The following is a 14,774-nucleotide window of genomic DNA, read 5'->3' on the forward strand; positions in this document are numbered from 1 at the left end:
AAGGTCTCATGGGCGGTGATTATCATTACCCAGTAATGATGTTACTCTTTTAATCTTTTAAATTGCATCTAAATCTAACAATTTTCACCACTCTATAATTGATAAAAAAAAAGGTCAAAAGTCCCTCTAAAACACCACATTTAGAAACCAAGACCTTCATGAACACCATTGAAAAAAATCCATATTGTGAGGTGTAAAAAACTTTTGACATCTGGAGATTTCTGCAAGAATTGCATTTCTCTGCGATTGGATGGCGAGCGCTTGGAAGCTGCTTAGAAACCCTCTTATTCTCAATATATCTAGGGATGCCATGGTAATTTGTGGTTTTAAAATGTCATGAGGCTGTGATCACAACGCAACAGCTCATTTTATAGTGAGGTCAAGTTCAAAAACAGGGTCTCACTACAATGAAATGGCTGCTATGGGAACGAACATAATCACACATGAATACACTTGAGCTCATAGAATCGACAAGAGTCCCAGCTTTCCAGTAAAATCCAATTTGTAATCGCAATACACCTTAACACATTTATACTGCAGGAAAGACTGCATTTTCTTTAGCCAAACGGTTAGGGATTATCATAAAAAGGATATTTTTGGGCACCCATAGAACCCATTTTCATTCAGATGTCTTGAGGTCAGAGGTCAAGGGACTACTTTGAAATGTTTTTTTCCTGCTCCCACATACATATTTTCTATAGCTTTAAAACTGGGTCCACCACAGCCTCTGAAAGACCTTTTTGTCTGGCTGAATTTTTGACTTGACACATTGCAGGTGAAAAGTAGTCACATGCTATAGCATAAATGAAGACACCTGATGAAAAATACACATTTTGTGTGTTTTATAACTGATCACATGGGGATATGCAGCCCAACATTGGATATCAGCTGCTGTAGCTATGTGGGTTCCTGTGTGTTGGTGCACATAGATAAAATGACCACCAGAGGACAGTGCTCAACCATACCTGCTGTGAGCACTCCACTGATAATGTTCAACTATTTTAGACTTACCTCTGAGTACTTCTATCATGTCAAAGCAAATCCATATTTGTAGGCCTACTCATTTCCTTTAAATACAAGATATATTAAATACATGTTGTGCAATAGGATTAAATTCACTCAATATCACTAAGGTATCTATCTATCTATCTATCTATCTATCTATCAATCTATCTATCTATTTATCTATCTATCTATCTGTCTATCTGGTTTGATGGATTTGGTTTGTAGTTTTTGGCAACTGCAATCATGCATGAAAGCATTATTGCACAAACCTTTAGCCTTGTTAAAGACAAAATGTTAAATCTGTATACATTTCTGGGCAGTATATCCATGAATGGACATTTCATGACTGCTCTGCACTGACACCGGACTATCATCCCCTCTGTGCCTTGTATCCTTACTATAATTACCACTGAGGTCACTAGTTAGCCGTTACTTATATTATCTGCAGCACATTCATATTTGTATTATTTTTACAAAGTGATACACTGCTCATATCTGCTCTTTGAGCCATTGCACTATTAATCCTCCAACACTACATTTACAGTTATTCAGCATTACTGATATTTATATCCATATAGTCATACATTCACAGTTGTAGTGCTGACTAACTTTTTTACTCCATATTTTACTGTTTTTGTGCCTGTGTTGCATTTTGTGTATATTTTTGTGTTAGCACCTTGGGCTGTGGGAAAAGGGACATTTCATTTCCGAACACCTTGTATGCAAACGTATGACAAACTCAAACTCGATGAGGAGAAAGAACAGAAAAATAAAACAGCAACAAGACTTTCTGTGAAGTACAGGAAAGTACTAGTTTTTATTCCTTCATAATCAAACTTCACAAACAGCTTGAACTTGTACAATACCTCAGAGAGTGAAAATTACAAAAAAAGTGCTGGTAACATTTACAAAAATCATCCTTACTTAGCAACAATCAGTTTATTCTTCCACACTTTTTTTAGTCTTTTGTATTAAGGCTTAATACTTCTGTATAAAGTATATGCAAGATAAGTCTTCACAGTTTTTCGAAAAAAGTCACAATATTATGTAACATAATGAAGCTTTTACGGCTATTTTCTTTATAATAACAAATACACATCACTGGTAAATATATGTGAAATACAGGGCTTATTGTAAAATGGCAAGTAATGATACTGTTTGCTGAGATAAATTGATTCCACACACTGTTATAGGAAAGTTTTGACATACCATTGCTATAACTGAAAGAGGAAAAAGAAAATGATAAGCATAAACACTTGGGAGATCGCCTCCAAACTTTGGCACATCCCATGAAACAATTTCACAAAATATGAGATTTTATTTTTGAAATCATACATATGGAAGAATAGCTAAACTGGCATAAAGTGAAAACATGCTGTGTAGTAAGGTGCTAAATCAGAGATATTACATTGCCAGCCTTTTTTTCCCCCACATGGACTGACATGAATAAGGTGCATTTGTAAGACTCAAAGCATGTAGGTCTTTCTTAGATGTCGACAAAATATGTAATAAATACAAGTTCTCAAAAACAACCTAAATTAATTTGACCAATAGTCTTGAGGCGACCTCGTATACTCATGCATTCCAATGGATTCAGAGAAATGAATATCTCTAATGCAGTTGTGTAACTCTCTAACTGTGGCATGTGAAAGTAAAAGCTGTATTGTATTCATGGTGTGTATTATTTGTTTTTTTTTTTCCTATTTTTTTTTTTTTTTTTTTAACTGTTGTGACAAACTTGATGAGTAAGGAGATGGAATTGAAAACTGAATGCGAAACTAAGCCAAGATATATTCACAAGATCCTCGAAGCTGCACTGGTTTACAGGTCAACAGATGAGAGCTCTAGCCCTAGACTTACCAATTTCACCCTCATGCATACTGTACGGTTAAAGTGACGCAACAAGCTTGCTTAAATAGTCTACATCACAAAAGCAATTTGGTTTTAGTGCAAACACAATTGGCTGGCTTCAGCTTCTCAATAATAACAAGCTCACCAAGGTTACAAGAAGGCACATACTTATGCTTCCTCTAACACGCAACATATTTAGACAAACCGCAACATCTTTCAACAACACCACAAAGCGGTGAAAACAGGAAAGCTACTACATCCAGATAAAATGGTGAAGTTTTGTGAATTATTCAAAAATTTACACTTATCCATCAACAAAATAATGATGCTAAGGTCAATAATTACTGCTGTTGTGAATGACCTTGTTGAAAAAGGTTGAAGTATGATACATTTTGGTGGACGCAGATTCTCTACATACATACTCAATGATGCTGTGTTTGTACGACAAAAAAGGTGCATTTGGATTTTTTTCCTCTAATAAGTATTATTGTTTTTACTTTAAAGCATTTCTTTTTGTAACATCCCCAGAAAAAAAGCACTCAAAGTGACCAAATATGCAGAGAAGACGAGTGTTTCTTTTAAGGGACAGGTGTGCACGACATTGGACAGCTGGGTTTTACTTTTGGTATTTGTGTTCATCTTCGAATGCGTGGTGAAGATGATCGACATTTGACTCGTGGTAAATGATTCCTTCCCTCATACATCCCGTCTCTCACTTTCAGAGCTGCTTGATTTGTCCAAAACAATCACAGGAGGAAACAACAGTTTTAATGCCCCTCAAATCTGTACACTAATACTCGGGGTACTGCCGTATATATCTAAAAAAACGCATTTTTAAAAACGCCTAATTTCGGTACCTTTGAATACAAATACAAAAACAAATCAAAACTGGTCAAATCTCACCATTTACTCAGCATGGGCGACAACTATGGTTAAAAAATGTGTTGAGTGAATTATATTGCTTTTGATAGAAGAAGACCAAAATAAGTCTAGTGCAAATCTCTTTTCTGGTTTGAGAAGTGGTGGTTAGGTTAATGAGACTCAACTGTCATATCTGCTCTACCATAGCAAGAACAAACCAGGTGATTCTGATGACTGGATAGCTGTCAAGTGGTATCCCTTTACCATTTTTCTGAATGCACTCTATCAGAAAATTAAAAAAAAACAATCTGTCACCAGTGGATGCCATGCAGCGATTTGGAAGGAAAACCCTAATACATATTTAATATTATATATAACCCATCACCCAATGAATGCAATAAACCAGCACAAAGGAAATGTCATAACTTCTAACATCTAAATGACTCCTATTTTGAACGGGAGGATGGCGGCCTTGTTAGTCACCCACCCCTGTACAGCTGGGAGGATGTGCTTGTCTGTCAGCTCGCAATCTGTGCTACCGGGTGTTGTCTGTGCAGTTATGTCTGTCAAATACATCTCTCCACTTGGAAATGTTGGAAAACTCACTCCAGTCCAGTGTTTGACAAATCATATTATAAAAACGTCCTTGCACATACATTAAAAAACAAACAAACTTTATCCCCTCTTTCAAAACAGCAGTCAATACATTTCAAACAAGCTTGTTTCATAACAATAATAATAAAATACAAACCAACTTGGAGCATAAATTATCAAAAACAAACTGAAAACACATTACTGCAGCATATATTTCAGGGTTGCTTAGTTGTGATGTTTACTACCTTTACTACAACAGCTCCACTTCTGCCAAGTTCAGAACAGTATAGAAGAATTTTTGTTTTTTTAAGGGAAAAAATAAAACATCAAGCTAACGTAGGCAAAAGAAAGCCTAACAAAATATACACATATTTATAAGCACATCTCATAGTTCAACTCAAGTGCATGTTTACAAAAAGCATCTACATACAGGATATGGCAGCAGAAAGCCTGAAAGCCTGATGAAAATAAACAGAAGCTGCTTTAATTAGGGCACATGTTATTTTTGATTTCTAATGCCAATATTTGAAAAATTCTGTCTTCGCACCAAGTACAAAACATCGCCCGAATTACAGTAATTCAATTTCCTATTTTGAACACACAGGATGAAAAATATACAGCAGATTCAATTAGACCTTACAGTAATAAAATATCGTCAAATTCAGCCAAATGGTTTACATTCCCCTCCCAGATGATGTATTCTTTTTTTTATAAAAATATATTTAATCACTTTCATAAACATTTGGACCACGTTGTCATATTTAAATTCGTTATGGTTTGGTTTTTAATTTATTTTCATCATGTAGTGACGGCTGGCTCTGATGCTTTTTCTTTTCTTCAGTGAACACGAACAATATTTGCTTCGAGGTCATGAACACCTTTGCTAGATTTGACTTGAATTGCTGAGAAAGTATCATAACTCTCTTTCCTTTTGTTTTTGGCTTAACAAACAACCTATAAATATGTGCAAACTTAACATCTTGGTCCATCTCAGGTATAAATGGCTAAATGTACTCAAAGTCACAATGTCAGATTAGTATTTTAGAGACAGCCTTGAAATATTAGACAATATTTGAAGAAAACTGCAATCACAAAACTATTTCGATATAATCCAATGTGAAGGTGAACAGGTCTACACTGATTTGCTAAATGTGTGTATAGAAGGTGTGAACAATGATTATTATGTTTAGTCAGAGGAACGATGCAACATTTACAATCGTATACATGTTTTAACATGCGATAGTTTACGTCACAGCTACTGTGTCAGATTCATTTTTATGTTTTGTTGCATTTCTTATAAAAAAATCTATTTTGGTCTACAATAGGCAAATAAACACAACCACAAAACTATAAACAACTGATCAATTGACAAAAACATAGATGCACTTTCACAAGCACCCGGCAATGAGAAGAAAAACAGAAAAAAACAACTGTAGCAATTTAAACCCAATCGTATAGGAACCCCACACACATAGAAAAAAATGTTATTTTCTCCATAAAACTTAAATTATCTTAACCCTTCTTTGGTTTATGAAAACAAACATTGTCTAGAACAGTTTCTTTTTTCATTTGACTTCTAATGATTAGCATGGCCCCACTTTACAAATGACCATCACCAGCGTCCGTTAGGTTCACTACAGAGCTAAAAGTCTGAATCTAAGTCTGCATGTCCATTATGGCAGACTACGTGCTGGCTGAGACAGCGACTAACATCTTTTTTTTTGTATTTTACATCTCTGCATTATGAAAGAGAGAGACCTACAAAGAGAAAGAGAGTGATAGCATAGTGCATGTTGCCTATAGAAGCATAAGCAGTGCTCAAAGCTTATAAGGTTTGTTGCAAAATTTGAATCAACAGTGAGATGAGATTAAAAAACCTGATCTATTTGAGCTGAATCTACATTTGACTAAACTTTGATGTAATGGGCAATGTTTGCTACGACATGACCAAAATATACAACGGATCTGTAAAACCGTTAAATGCTGGCTATCCTCCTTAATGTTGGGTTAGTTCAGTGTGAAAAATGAATGCCAGACTAGGAGTTGGAATGCTCTGGACTTGAACAGGAATGCATTTTTTCAGTTGAAACGACTCGTCTTGTCGGGCTGGACGCAGCCAAAAAAGACTACAGCGAGTGAGAACACAAAGAGGCTCAATGTTTAGTCTCCAGAGGCTAAATCACGCCTAAGTCTCCTCATCATGGTGATAAAAAAAAAAGATACAGAAAGCCTGTAATCGAGGGACACTCAAAATATAGCTTGTGCTCCATCAAAAACAAGAAAAATGCTGTGTAGACAGGACTGAATGCTTCTACTGGACTGATGGGTGGTAGTTACCTGATGGTGATATTTATTAAAACCTCATCAGGGGTAGGGTAATAACTGCATGTTCGGAGAAAGCATCATTGCGAATAATATAATGTAGATGTTATAGCTTAGTATAGCGATGTCGTACTTAAAAATCTGAACAGCTGCTTCGCTGTGTGTGTGTGTGAATCAAAACAGAATCTGGATGTTTGACTGTAAAATCTGAAAAGACGCTGTTTACGTGCGTCATAGTGACAGCTGGATGATGGGGACTAGCTATATCGCATTGCCTATATTGTTAATGCTTCATCATTAAATGTCTGTTTAACTAAGCCTTGAAATGTGCATTTGTTAATCATAGCTGTTTTCTCCTATTTTCTTGAAAACTATGTAAGAGGGAGGATTTAAAGATTCAAAAAAGGCAATCGCTTCTTTTGGGTATGACGCATGTTTTGTTGCAATATATTATGTTTATGTTTGTAGGTTTTGCGGAAATTTCTTATTCGAAAAAAATATTTTCTATTGCTTTTGCCTGCCTGCTTCTCACATCTAATTTAACAATAGCAGTACAAGTACAAAAAAGTATTTTTTTCCTCCTAAATTTGGCACCATAACTAGGCTGGGGAAGGTTACAGAGAAAACTGTGGTAATTAGTCCACAGGGGACAGAATAATAAGCCATCCCAAAACCTTTTATCTCGCAGCCACTCCGTCCTGAAACTTGATTTATGTTTTTTTTTATTCTACTAGGTTTTCTTTTGGTTTTGTTTTCATGTTGTCAAACCACTTAAATGCTGTGTGTGTGTTGCCAAAACTTTCAATTTGTCATCCAATTTTGTCTCCAAGAACTGCAGTGGTTATAAAAATCTAAATTATTTGTTTCTTTTTTTTTTCACGTTGCTCATTGCTTGCCCTTTTACAATTTCAAGCTGCATGTAAACATCAAGGCTGTCAGATAAGATAAACTTTAATGATCGTTGTGGGGAAACTGGGCATTGGCTTGCATGCGGAAGAGCCTGTCATCAAGGTCAAAGGACACAAAGTGTACTTTGGAAAAAAAAAAGGCAGCTGCCAGTTTCTACAGCCTGCAAACCCTTTTTTCAAAAACAAAACAAAAACGAACATTTACAGTAAATGCCAGAGGAGGTACTGCCATCCTTATAGATGTTATTATAATTTGTAGAATGGCAGTATTTACCAACAAGATTAAAAAAAAAAATCCAATACTCTACTTGGATTTTTGTTCATTGTGGCCGTCAGTGTTAACTTCACCTCTTCCAGTTGATGTGTGGCCCCCTCTGCTGTTCACAAAGTGCCACTGCCCTTTCCCCCACAAATATACAGTACAGTATATGGCTTGTTTGCAAATGGCAAAAACTGAAACTAAAAATGGCATGTGTAAAATGCCAAAACAGCAATGAGAGAGAGCAACATGGAAAAAAAACCCTCAAATTAAATGTTAATATTACATAAATATGCGTCAGGTACCATTGGAACCTATCTGTATATTTTTTCTTAAAAACGTGATTGCGTTCGATATCTTTGAATCCTCCAAACTGTATAAATGTAAGATAAAAAATAAAAATAGCAGATGTAGCTTTTACTGTATATGAATAGAACATTTCAGGTATTTTAAAGGGTTCTCTTAGGGTGTACTCACAACCACCAGGTCTTAGCAGTAATAGTATAAATAGTATTTTTTTAATAGACCATTGTGTATATACTGTATCTGTGCAATGTAGGAGAGAAAAACTATGAATATTCTGTATAGTTGCTGTATGTACTGATAGGCACTTGATAGGCATATTCCCTATATCCCACAAGGTACTGTATACTCTAGCTGCAATTATGTCTTTATCAAACTATCTGAGAATGCATTCGTCATCTGTGTGGAGATGGTGATACTTAAATATATATAGTATATTTGTAAGAAGTTATCTATTTCACTCTTATGTGTACTGTACGGTAGAAGGCCCAAAAAGACAAAATGCAGTAAAGTATTATCTGAATGTTTCCATGTGTTTTCTGTATTCTGCTCTTAACTTTGTGACTTTAATTCAAGCTTAAATTAAACAAAAGATCTGACTTTAAAAATGTGTGGAGACAGACTGAAAGACAAACAGGAAGACAGACGCATGCTTATCACGGTAAAATGAACCTGTTCCTTACTCAACATGACCCTCACCATTACTATCTTCCATTTCCTTGTTTTCATCTCAATGCAAAGCATATAAGCATATATAGTACACTGTGAAGTATGATTCAATAACTGACTATCCTTTATCCAGTTGCGTGAAGCTATGTATGTATAAACAACACCACTATGATCACCATAAAAAAAAGCAGGAGGAAGTCTGAAATAAAGAAGTATAACGATGAATTAAACATACTGCAAGAAGGACAACAATGTACTGTAGACCCTGTGTCTCTACGCTAGATAAACAAAACATGAACAGTAATATATTTGAAACACAATACAAACAGCTGCAGGCTCAAGGCTATTATCTACTTTTCAATATGTTTTGTTCTGGAAAATATGCGAACACTTTGCAAACATAAAGTCTAGACTTTTTTTTTTAAACTAACAACTAGAAGAAGCACGATTGAGAGATAAGGACTTATTTTCTGGGTAACGTTGCAACTTTTCAACAATTTTTCAACGAACTTGTTTTGCAACACTGAGAAAAGAGAATTAAGCACCACCACGAGTAGCTGAAGCAGTATAAGGAATATATAACTATGGACAGTGAAAAGCGTGTGATGCTAATGCAACAGGGGAGGGGGTGGGGGGTCTGGGTAGCACGTTATGACACACTGGAGAGAAGGTTCTTCCCCTTCCAAGCCTGGTCTGTTATCACACACCTTATGATACAACAAGTCAACTGACGATGGGACGAGTTATTAGCCCTCATCCGGATAATAACGTTGAGATTGGCTACTTTTGTTATTCCAAAGAAAAGAAAGATAGAGAAACAATTGATAGTGTAATTCGGAAATTAAATATTTCATAAAAACCAACATCGAGCTACTTAACCTACTATTTAGACCAATGATACCACAAAGCTGGTTGTACTCATCTAGCTACAGTCAATAGTGCATTTGATATATGTGTTTATACAAAATATGTAAAAATTTAGGTGCCATGAAGGAATGCTAGATTACTGAATACACACATTACACTGAAACAATTCAATTCATGTCTCTGCCTTTTCTTTCAAACGAGTGATGATGTAAGTTTGGCAGTGTTTAAATTGGTACTGAACAGACAACAAACACCAACACCATGAGCTGTGTGCCATACATGTGGCAGTACTGTTGGAAAGAGATCTCGGCAGTTGCTAACATATTCTATTTAGTGCATTGTCTGTTAAGGCATGAGATTACCCTCCACGTGCTGTGTAGAGACAAATATAGCACTAGCATGCAGCAATATTGCCATCCTGGCAACCACAGCTACAAACAGGAACCATACAATTTAGGCTTATATGCACACTATAGGAGACAGGCCCAATCAAATGTTAAATAATGTGCTACTTTTACTGAGGACCAACCTCACGCTTTTTCCACTATAGTGTGGTTGTTGTTGGGTTTTTTTCTTGATCTGAGGAGAAATCAGAATACAGAATCTCTCCAGGTCTCACGTTTATCACTTGACTCCGCGTAGATCAGAAATCTAGAAGCGGCTTGTGAAATTTCAAAACGCTAGATATAACTTCTCCAAACGGGTACGATGAAGTACAACAGGACTACTAGGTTCTCGTCAAATCTCAGAACGAGTGTTACAGGTGGCGTATTAACCCAAACGGTTGGGAAAGCTGCTTCTCATAGTACCTGCGCTGCATATTGCAAAGGAAGCCCTACAGTTCAGATATTCCACTTATTAACAGTTTGATTAGGCTATATACCACACAGACACTCACAGACATACAAACACTAAGGAAGGGACACAACTGTGTACAAGTGACAGACAGATATCAAAGAAGCTGCATTCCATCACCTCCCCACACCTTTAAACCCACACAAAGTTGTTCTAGGACACACGTATCATTTATGTTACACACACACACACACACACACATTATAAATGTATTATTATTATTATGAATAATATAATAATAGTTATTATTATTATTACTACCTCCGGACGGGAGTTGCGTTTATTATTACTGTTTCACTGTTAATGTTGTTTGGCTTGGATGTTGTTGTAGGAAAATTCTTGTCTGTTTCTAAAGAAATGCGATTGATTAACTGTTATAGGGAAGCGACTCCATAAAAGAATGAATTCAAAAGGTTCAAACATAGATGAGCACACATAATGGTACATATTTAAATAAAAATAAAGGCTTGCATTAACACGGCACAAGGATATACTGTAGGTAACTGCAAGCGATAACAAAAGCCAAGAACCGCTGAATTACTTAATGAATAAATTGGAACAAAGCTTTTCTATTACATGTGAACTCTACAACCAAATGTTAGATTTAAAAAACAAAAACAAATCCTCTTTTCTAAAACTATAATATCTCTGTTAACAGTAGTGCACTTATTGGTTTAAGCAGTGCAACATATATGCAAGAAAATAATGCAGTCCACTTATCAAGATTTAAAAAAAAAAAACGTTTTTTTTTTCCTTTGAAATTGAATAACAGAAAATCATAAAAGTTCTTTTAAGGAAAATGATTAAATATTAAGCACAGGCATTTTAAGAAAAATGTGCAAAGTAGCACTGTTTTTTTAAAAATATACAGCGGGTCTTTTTAAGACCACTGTACACAGTTAGTTATTCTTTTAACAATACAACTACGAAAGTGTTTGCTCACATAAATGAGCAAATCCTTCAGACTGCAGTTGCAGGCAGTTGCATGTGTGTGTGTGTGTCCTATTTCGAATAAAAAGCAATACGAAACAATTCAAATATCAGAAATGAGCCTTACGTGATGTGATGCGTGGATGACAACTTGCGCACCCTAGCTTCCAAATCTCTTCTGTACATGCTGTGTCTAGGTTTTTAGAAAAATCAGGAATGTATACTACTATCTAGAAAGTCCATCTGCAACTTGTGGTATATCATGAAACAATGTGATTTTAAATGGAGCTACTTGTTTTGCTTTCAGACTGTATATCCTTTCAAAACGTTGCATGCCATTTGAGGGTTCAGGGAGAGCCGATGCATAAAGGGTAATGCATTTAACTCCCACTTGCTGAAATAGCTTTGCAACAGTAATGAACAGGTTATACAGCGGTTCTAGGATCAGGATGGCATTTATTTCCCATTGATTCAAATAAAATCCCTCCCTCTTTTACACTGTTCCAATCAACAACAAGCCTAAACCCCCAAATTTTGTAATGCGATTATCAAATTACAACCATGTAGACTACTCAATAACAATAATTAAAGTGACAATTTGAATCTACATCCCCGTAACAGTCAGGTGCAAGTTGAGGAGCAGCAATTATGAAGGAGAGAGTTTAGTCGCATATGCCAGCCTGCCATAACTGTGAATGTGAAAGGCTAAAAAACCCATCAGCAAAAGAATCTTTCTTTTTTTCTCGTGTTTTGAAATGGAAGAGGTTTACTAGCCTTAACAGTCTTTTAGGATATTATTGGCAGTGTATGCAAATGAGTTAAACTCCAAACTTCAGAAAAAAAGAAACATATTTTTGCTCAAATATTGTCTCATCAACACACCCTAATTTAGTAAATGTAATCTTAACCATCAAAATGCATGGACAACAATTACAAAACATATGAGAAATATTTGTCCCCGTCACCATCAACAGGAAGTCACATTTCAATAAAATGATTGAAATTGGTACCTTGACAACAGCTGCATTATAATCCCCCAATATAATAGGAATAAATAAAACCCAGTGTCAAATTAACTACACTCCTTTTTTTATTTTACATAAGAAGGCAATCGTGTGACCATCAGTATTTTTTAGAGGGAATATGTAGCCCAACCCCAGGTGATCTTTTTTTTGTTATTGTTGTTGTAAATTATACCACAGTAAGCTTGGACATCTATAGTTTCCAAACTGGTCAGTATGGGTTCACATCTGCCATGATTTATGTTTCATGGCAATGTACACACACACACACACACACACACACACACACACACACACACACACACACACACACACACTGGGACAAACAGACAGAAACATGCCAACACACAGACGCTCAAATATGAATGCGCATGTATATTCATTCAGACATATCTACACTAAAGGTGTGTTTGTGTGTATGTGTTTCTTTCGTAGGCCTTTCGGTAGTGTTCAACACATTAATCAGTATTTTAGGAAAGCATACATTTAGAGGCCTGTAGTTAGGATCCATCCAGTAGATCAATATCAAACTACTAAGCCTTAAGGCCACCATCTTTTTTTTCTTTTAGAATAACAGAAAAAAAAAGAAAAAAATAAGAAAAACAATTTTTTTTTGGGAAACTTAATGTGCCAGTGTCTATACTCATTACTCTTCATACCTCAAAATAAGAAAAGGAAAATCTAGTGCCATTTTATTTGTCATTCTTTTTGAAAGAAGTTTATCTATTAGTACTTATCCATCGGAGACATGCATTCGCATGTGGTCATTGAAGTGCTCCATTTGGTCGAACTTGGCAGGGCAGACGGAGCACACGTAGGTGGTCCCTTCTTGGCAGCTTGCTTCTGCAGCTACACCCACTCCTGTTCCAACCCCAGCCCCTACTCCCGCACCTCCGCTCACTGGCATGGCGAGGGCCACCACTCCAGCTCCGGGCTCAGGGACAGCCATAGGCATGGGAATGGAGACTGGGCCCGGGGTACCTGCACTCCCCGACAGCCCTGTGATGGCGCTGCCTGTGCTGTGCAGGGCCATGTGCCTCTCCAGCAGGGTCTTGTGTGAGAACTTCTTCTTGCAGATGTAGCACTCATAGGACTTCTCTCCACGGTGCAGCCGCATGTGGACATTGAGAGAGCTCTTCTGGGTGAAACGCTTGTTGCAGATGCTGCACTGGTAGGCCCGCACCCCTGTGTGTGTCACCATGTGTTTGATTAAGTAATCCTTCAGGGAGAACGAGCGCCAGCAGATGCTGCACTGATGAGGCTTCTCACCTGGATGTACATACAAGACAAAAGTATTTAGGGGGGGAAAAGAAGAGACATTTTGAGGATCAGATTTACAAAATAGGGAAGAACAGCAACATTTGACATTTGACGCCTGAAGCCACAAAACATACCTCAGGCTAGAATTATTTAATCCCGTGTATAAGCTTTGTTATGAAGCACAATCCTCTTTGTGCTGTGCGCTACAGATTTCTGAGAAAATATTTCCTATAAAGTAGATCTGACGCAGTTATGGCAACATTTATGCATTGATTTTATGAAAAGTACAAATTGCTGTAATGACTTTCCGGACACAAAGGTGGAGTTATGAGGAGTACGTTTTGTATGTACAATAATGTTAATTCCCAAATGATGCATCTAGTTGGTATTTTTGTCAGTTTGTTGAGACTCATTTTACACATTTGTCTCTGATGACATTATTGGCTGTAAAATATTATCATAATAATAATTACTTGAAAGTAACAGGTAGAGGAAGAGACAACACTGCGAATAGGCAAGTTGCATCATGCAAGTTAATGAAGTCCTGTGTATCTACTGTTTGCTGCTGCACTAAGCAAATTATTGTGTTTTGTATTAGTGAATACAATACATGAAATTTATGAATTTTCATTTTTTTAATGACTGTTGGAGATTGTTCTCACCCTCCTCTTGTATCATGGCATCAAATATAGTATACTATTTTTTGTCAAAGTAAATCTTGATTGCTTGTTTTACTGAATAAAAACAATTTGTGTTGTATATGTATTCCGTGAAGGGTAATCTCATAGCATACAACATTTATTGCTAAATTATATAGACATCCTGTCTTTGAATAATAATTTATATAAAGGTCATCTGTCACTGATTGCCATGAGAGGTTCAGATCAATCGATCAGTCAGTAAAGGTAGAAAATTTGGGTTGGAAATAGCCGTCATAGGTGATTCTGGACGGGCCGTGGATTCTAATGAATAATAATGGCTATTTGAGTAGGCAATTTTTTACGAGATCATCTAATTATGTGATATCTAATTCTTTCTATCTGCGATGATGATTTCTACAGTTTATGA

General features: G+C 36.3%; 1 protein-coding gene across 1 annotated transcript in view; it reads right to left on the reverse strand.

Moving 5' to 3' along the window:
• Nucleotides 1-1,792: 1,792 nt before the first annotated feature.
• Nucleotides 1,793-14,774, reverse strand: part of zbtb20 (zinc finger and BTB domain containing 20) — a 32,424-nt gene continuing 19,442 nt past the window's right edge. Inside the window, exon 4 of the mRNA XM_083927036.1 lies at nucleotides 1,793-13,715. Within this exon, the coding sequence (XP_083783162.1) occupies nucleotides 13,180-13,715 (536 nt within the window). The 3' untranslated portion in view covers nucleotides 1,793-13,179. The remainder of the gene's footprint in view (nucleotides 13,716-14,774) is intronic.

This window comes from Echiichthys vipera, assembly GCF_963691815.1.
Source record: "Echiichthys vipera genome assembly, chromosome: 14".
Taxonomy (NCBI): Eukaryota; Metazoa; Chordata; class Actinopteri; order Perciformes; family Trachinidae; genus Echiichthys; species Echiichthys vipera.